This window comes from Oncorhynchus kisutch, linkage group LG9 (assembly GCF_002021735.2).
Source record: "Oncorhynchus kisutch isolate 150728-3 linkage group LG9, Okis_V2, whole genome shotgun sequence".
NCBI classification, from domain to species: Eukaryota; Metazoa; Chordata; class Actinopteri; order Salmoniformes; family Salmonidae; genus Oncorhynchus; species Oncorhynchus kisutch.
Window position 1 is genome coordinate 14,477,843 of NC_034182.2, and position 7,441 is coordinate 14,485,283.

Genomic DNA, 7,441 nt, shown 5'->3' on the forward strand with positions numbered 1-7,441 from the left:
TGCTCATTTCTCCCAAGCTTTTGGGAGGGAGGGAGGACAATGAGCCTGTTGTAGCAGATGTAAGCAATGTTCCCCTGCGCACTGTCAGCTTTCATAGCTGGGATCAGCTCTTTTCCCGCCTCTGGCGCACAGCTTCAGAGAAGTGCTCTTTGAGAAAGATGTTGGTTCCTCTCGTGTTCTTGGCTCTCTCCAGAACAGCCAACTTGTCCTCAAACCTCAGGAGCTTGACCACTATCGGCCTGGGTCTGTCACCTGGGCTGGTTACATGTTTTCCAGACTTGTGGGCGCTCTCCACCTCAATCTTCGTATGATCCATCGGCAGCTTTTCACTGATCATTTTCCATACTTTCTCCTCAGACTCGGCCCAGTTCTCATGTGAAGACTCTGGTATGCCTTCCACAACGATGATTGTCCCCCTGGATCTGTTTTCCCAGTCATTGCTAACAAGGATTCATGCTGATGTCATCTCGAGAGGACTTACAGTTTGTTGTCATCTTGCTGCAAGTCTCTTTCAGGACATACACATCTCCCTGGGAGAACTGCAAACTGTTCTTACAGTTCTGAACCTCCCCCCGTCAGATCGTCCATTCTTTCGTTAGTTGAGTCCATCAGTGTCTGGACAAAGCTCATGAAGCTATTTTCCTGTTGTTGTAACAACTGCTTGTAAAATCATTTTTGTTCATTTAAAAGATCATTGACCTGTGATAGAGAAACACTGTCCTCTCCATTACTTCCACCTTTGGCTTTGGACGTCATGGTAGCAATGTAGGCTAACGCTGGTACTACACGCAGTTCCAGACAGGGCAGGTCACAGGGCAGATTTAAACAGCAACAAACAGCAGGGATTTAGACAGCCACAATCACGGGACATCCACAGTTCCAGCCAAAAGGGCTGGAAACCTTGTTACGCCAAGCAGCTCTTCAAACTTTTGGTTGGCAGGATCCCTGGACAGATATAGTGGTACCAGCAACCGAGGCTAAAGGCGTCGCGGGATCCATATTCAAAAGGTAGCTAGTAACCAAACTTTTTCAATAGAATTCTTTTTCAGAGACTTTCAAAACAACAAACCGAGCTCTTCCTCGTTCCGCCCTCATTCAACATGTGATGTCCATTCTGTAACCATAATTGTAACACTAACCCTAAACCTTAAGACTAAAATAGCCTTTTTTCCTTGTGGGGACCGGCGAAATGTCCCAACTTGCCTGAATATTCCTTATTTTACTAGTGAAACCAAAAACATGCGCACAAACACCCACCCACACACACATATTCTCACCATTCTCAGACTGCCACCAGGTCTTGAGGCGGTTGGGGGCGAAGGTGGTGACCAAGTTTTCGATGCTGTGGCTGGTGGTGTGGTTCATCCTCTCATCATACTTCTCCCTGGAGTCACACACAAAACACTTCTTCTCCTCCTACAGAGAGCGAGGGAGGAGAGAGAGAGTGTCTCAGTACTGTGAAAAACGTGCTCATTCACCTAATTATAGAGCTACCACTCAGTCTGTCATTACACACACACAGTATGGGTGAGTATGGGTAGGAATGGGGCCCTAAAGTTTGTGTGTGTGTGTGTGTGTGTGTGTGTGTGTGTGTGTGTGTGTGTGTGTGTGTGTGTGTGTGTGTGTGTGTGTGTGTGTGTGTGTGTGTGTGTGTGTGTGTGTGTGTGTGTAGCTTCTACATGTGAAATTCTATAAGATGTGCCAGGATAACCTGACCTCTAACCCCTGCCCTGCAGTGTTGCCTTGACTACCGCCACTGCTCAGACTTTATTTATTTATACTTTCGGTTATTACACTTAGAAAATGATTTGTTGCAGTACTAACTGGATCATATGTAGCTAATGAGATATACCACCTCTGGCCTGGTGTTGTACTGTAGTTACTTACTCTGTATCCTGGGACTGTAAGGGTCTTCAATCTCAAACGCCGGGTCCAGCACCCTGAATGTGTGTGTGTATGACTAACTCCATGAGGTCAAATGCTATTCCTAGGGGGTTTAGGGTTAAGGATAGAATTAGTGTAAGGGTTAGAATTACATTAAGGGTTAGGGTTAGGAGCTAGGGTTAATTTTAGGGTTAGGAGCTAGGTTTAGGGTTAAGGTTAGATTTTTGGCTTAAGTTTAGGGTTAAGGTTAGGGTTAAGGTTTTGGGCTCCCGAGTGGCGCAGCGGTCTAAGGCACTGCATCTCAGTGCTAGAGGTGTCACTACAGACCCTGGTTAGATTCCAGGCTGTATCACAACCGGCTGTGATTGGGAGTCCCATAGGGCGGCACACAATTGGCCCAGCGTCGCCTGGGTTAGGCCGTCATTGTAAATAAGAATTTGTTCTGAACTGACTTGCCTAGTTAAATAAAGGTTACATTTAAAAAAGGTTAGGGTAAGAGTATGGTTTAGAGAAAATAGGATGTTGAATTGTGTATTCCCACAAGGTTAGTTGTACAAGACTGTGTGTGTGTGTGTGTGTGTGTGTGTGTGTGTGTGTGTGTGTGTGTGTGTGTGCGCATGGGTGTGTCTGTGTCTGAGTGTGTATATCCTGTAGCGTAGATAATAGTTTATTCTACTCTCTAGGTTCACTGCCCCCCTTAGCAGCAGAAGGTTTGTCTGCTCTCCAGATGGTTTGGCCTACACACACACACACACACACACACACACACACACACACACACCCTACTCTCTGCACTGTATCTTCCTAACAAGTGTGGGAGTGAGGATTTCACAACCTCACAGTGTGACTTTCACAACCTTCTAATTTCATCCAAGCAGTTGCTTTCCAATCTATCTGCACTCCCAAGTTATAACTGTGTTGAAATGTGACCACTTGTAACTGCTAAGTGGTCCAGCTTCCACTCCCCCGTTAGGCAAAGTCTGCTCCCAGATGTCTTTGCACTAGACCCTCGGGCTCTTCTCCTCATCCCCCGTTCTCCTCCTCATTACGATGACTCATCCTAGAATGTTTCAATGTTTCGTTAATCGTCCCACAGCCCTTGGGTAGATAACACCGCCTTCACATGGACACATTCTGTAGGCGTTCACCCCCGAGGGGATTCTGGAATAACGGAATAACCCCGATCATGCACTCTCCCCTCCTCACCCCCCATGATAAGCACACTGTCACACCCTGACCATAGTTTGCTTTGTATGTTTCTATGTTTTGGTTGGTCAGGGTGTGATCTGAGTGGGCATTCTATGTTACATGTCTAGTTTGTCTAGTTCTATGTTTGGCCTGATATGGTTCTCAATCAGAGGCAGGTGTTAGTCATTGTCTCTGATTGGGAACCATATTTAGGTAGCCTGTTTGGTGTTGGGTTTTGTGGGTGATTGTTCCTGTCTCTGTGTTTTGCACCAGATAGGACTGTTTTAGGTTTTCGCACGTTTGTTGTTTTGTTAGTTTATTCGTGTACAGTTTCTTTATTAAAGTACAATGAATAACAACCATGCTGCATTTTGGTCCGCCTCTACTTCACCTAAAGAAAACCGTTACACACACACAGGGCGGTGATTGTGTGGCACACAATGCTTATTGTGGAGGGAAATGCCAAGACTCCCACGCAGCACAATACCATAGAGTCTCTTTCGTCCACTCAAATATGACACTGTACTGCACTACACCATTACGTTACAACACCATTTTTGGAAACACAATGAAGTGTTAAATCATACACCTGCTGGACAGGTGTAATATAGTAATAATTATCATTTAGCAGACGCTTTCATCCAAAGCGACTTACAGTCATGCGTGCACATGTTTTACTTATGGGTGGTCCCATCCAGGGAATCACACCCACCATCTTTGCGTTGCAAGTGCCATGCTCTACCAACTGAACTACAGAGGACCAGTGAGTGTATCGATCATATGTGGCCCAGCCCTATTAGCTGCAAATGTAATGGTCATATTGTATCCCATTACCTACAGGAGGTGTAATTCCCCTATCCGAACCCCTGGGACTTACTTTTTAAAAAACATTTTAGCAGTTTTTAAGCTAATTTCTAGAAATTCTACACATTTTGTCATGTTAATATGATATCCGTGAGTTCAGGGCCCTTGGGCACGACCCTTCATCCATGGTCAGTAATTCGCCCATGATTTGGGGCAGAACCGTGATGAAAATATAACGTTTTTATTTAATTTGGATTACATTTAGAATGTGTGTCACTGGCCTACACACAGTACCCAATCATTTCAACGTGGAATTATGGTTTTGTACATTTTTACAAATGAATAAAAAATGTAAAAATGAAATGTCTTAAGTCAATAAGGAAAACTGCTGATGCACAACCGAATTTCGAAATTGCACCTTATGTATTCTACATTTCAAACTCAGTTGAGAGCAAACGTTTATGTCGGCTCCTAGCGGCTGCTTATGCCCACTGCCGGCCCTGTCTAGGTGTAGTGCACCGATAGTATCTGTGCCCCAGGTGTGAGGTGTCTTACCTCCAAGTGACCAACGATGCAAAAGCGCTCAGGCTTCTCAATGCCGCAGGTGGAGGAGGCCGTGAGCTTGTGCGCACGGCCGATCAGAAGGTCCCCGGTGGCGGGGTAGCAGCTCCCCTCAGTGCACACATCCCCAAACTCCGGGAGCTGGGCAAAGGAGCGCCACCCGAGGGCTGAGCGACAGAAACAGCGGTGAGAGTAGCTGATGATGCCGCACGGACGAGCAAAACATGTCTGAAGTATAACTCCCCATGCAACTATTATGCTATAGAACTCAACTATCCCACAGTTAAAAATCGGTACAAATGTTTCTATTTTAGACGTAAGAGACGTGTCTCTGCATTGCTATCACAGTTTCCCTTTAGTCTATTTCATCACTGGGTATAAAAACATAATGGTCACAATGTTCACAATGGCCTCTCTTCGGTTAATTGAATTGAAATCACACGGATTCGCTTTCCTATCGATCCCTGTGGGGTGACTGTTTATGAAAACAGGCTGCTATGTTCGAGAACAACATCGACAGTTATTGACTGTAAACGAAAGCTAGTTGCAAATAATGTGCAGAAAACATCTTTAAACGTGCACTGTGGACTGAGACATCTGATATGTATAAACTGTTGAACACATTTTAGATGTTTAAATAATGGCTTACAGATGTTCCTCATTAAATGTCCCCATGGTCCTGGATAAGTGAGAGTGAAAAGGAACACTGGAATTAAACTCCTCTATTGGATCTCTTCACGTTTTACCTTTCCTCTTAAGACAATACTTGGCTTTAGGCAACTCCACAAAGTAATAGAAAATACTTTAGCTAGCTACCTGCGCAGTAGGAAATTCACTATAAAACGATACAATTCCATGTAAAAACAATACTTACTCAAAAGTGATGCGATGTGCAATATCAGCATTTTCGAGCATGAAACATTGATAATTATCCCTTGGGTTGTTGTCAGCAAGTCCTGAAGCAGTTGTGTACGTGAGTGTCTCTCTGTGTGTGTGTGTGTGAACGAGTGGCCTCTGTAACTCTGTTCTAGGAGTTCGTAGCGAGCCCCAAACTGTGTATCCCACGCGCTCCCGAGTCTCAACCCTCCTGGCAGGCTATGCAGCGCAGCGTGCTAACGAAGATAAGCGCGCCCACTTGGCGCACCACATTCAGCCAGGAATTTCTTTAATTACATCATATAAGTAAATTACTTGTAAAGTTAATAGACTGATCTAGATGTGTCAAATCAAAGTTGTGGTTAGTGTGCTTGGGCTACTGAGATCATAAGAACATATACAAAGGAGATCATTGTAGACGACAGGAAAAGGAGTACCAAGCACCCTCGCATTCTCATCCACAGGGCTGTAGTGGAGCAGATTGAGAGTTTCAAGTTCCTTGGTGTCCACATCACCAACAAATTAGCATGGTCCAAGCACACCAAGACAGTCGTGAAGAGGGCACGACAAAACCTATTCCCCCTCAGGAGACTGAAAATATTTAGCATAGGTCCTCAGATCCTCAAAAGGTTTTACAGCTGCACCATCTAGAGCATGGAACTGGTTGCATCCCTCCAACCGCAAGTCACTACAGAGGGTAGTGCGTGTGGCCCAGTGCATCACTGGGGCCAACCTTCCTGCCATCCAGGACCTCTATACCAGACGGTGTCAGAGGAAGGCCCTAAAAATTGTCAAAGACTCCAGCCACCCTAGTCATAGACTGTTTTCTCTGTAAACTGAGCGCCAAGTTTAGGTCCAAGAGGCTTCTAAACAGCTTCTAACCCCAAGCCTTAAGATTCCTGAACAGCTAATCAAATGGCTACCCAGACTATTTGCATTACCCCCCCCCCCCCCCCTTCTACACTGCTGCTACTCTCTGTTATTATCTATGCATAGTTACTTTAATAACTCTACCTACATGTACATATTACCTCAATTACCTCACACCGGTGCCCCGTACACTGACTCTGTACCGGTAGCCCCTGTATTTAGCCTCACTATTGTTATTTACTGCTGCTCTTTAATTAGTTGTTATTCTTATCTCTTACTTTTTTTGGCATTTTCTTAAAACTGCATTGTTGGTTAAGGGCCTTGTAAGTAAGCATTTCACTGTAAGGTCTACAGCTGTTGTATTCGGCGCATGTGACAAAATAAAATGTGATTTGATATCAGTCGGTCTATGTGTAGCTCTGGAAGGCATGGCTGCACATACAGTACCTGCCATGTTACACAAGACCAACTTCACTGTTCTTCTGACTGACCTCAGAAGGAGAGTTTCCCAGCTAGCAATGAGGAATCAGCCCAGAAGTGGCCCTCTTCTGCGGGGCCGGAACTGATTTTTATTTTTTATATTTAACTAGGCAAGTCAGTTAAGAACAAATTCTTATTTTCAATGACGGCCTAGGAACAGTGGGTTAACTGCCTGTTCAGGGGCAGAACATCAGATTTGTACCTTGTCAGCTCAGGGGTTTGAACTTGCAACCTTCCGGTTACTAGTACAATGCTCTAACCACTAGGCTACCCTGCCAATTGAATTGGCTCGGAATTTAAACAAATGACTGCCCAGAATCGGCCCAAATACATCGGGTCGTTTCCGAGTACCGGAATTCAGCCGACATTGCCAGCATCTTCCCAGAATCCCCCCCAGAAGCGGCCAATGCAAATTTAAATAAATGTATACAAAATCACCAGATTTAGTCGTTTAAAATATTACTATTATACATTTTATACATACAAATGATATCCATCTACACAAAAAAAAATTGTGTTGGGGGAAACACCATATACCTGTTGACCGTGTCAGCCTGCATGCGCTTAGACCGCCACAGGAGTCACTACAGCGCAATGGGACAAGGACATCCCGGCTAGCCAAACTCTCCCCTAACTCAGACGTCTCATGGGTCTCGAACCAGCATCTGTAGCAACGCAGTTTGCACTGCGATGCATTGTCTTAGACCGCTGCGCCATTCGGGAGGCTTGTCCACAAGTAAGTTTTTAATGCTTATCAATTGCCTCGCACAAAGTATCA

The 7,441-nt window shown here is 45.0% G+C and overlaps 1 protein-coding gene across 1 annotated transcript in view; it reads right to left on the reverse strand.

Moving 5' to 3' along the window:
- Positions 1–5,499, reverse strand: part of LOC109896791 (laminin subunit beta-1) — a 29,424-nt gene extending 23,925 nt beyond the window's left edge. Inside the window, exons 1-3 of the mRNA XM_031831951.1 lie at positions 5,312–5,499; positions 4,432–4,604; positions 1,278–1,416 (exon numbers count right to left, since the gene is read on the reverse strand). Of these exons, the coding sequence (XP_031687811.1) occupies positions 1,278–1,416; positions 4,432–4,604; positions 5,312–5,342 (343 nt within the window). The 5' untranslated portion in view covers positions 5,343–5,499. The remainder of the gene's footprint in view (positions 1–1,277; positions 1,417–4,431; positions 4,605–5,311) is intronic.
- Between the last annotated feature and the right edge of the window lie 1,942 nt (positions 5,500–7,441).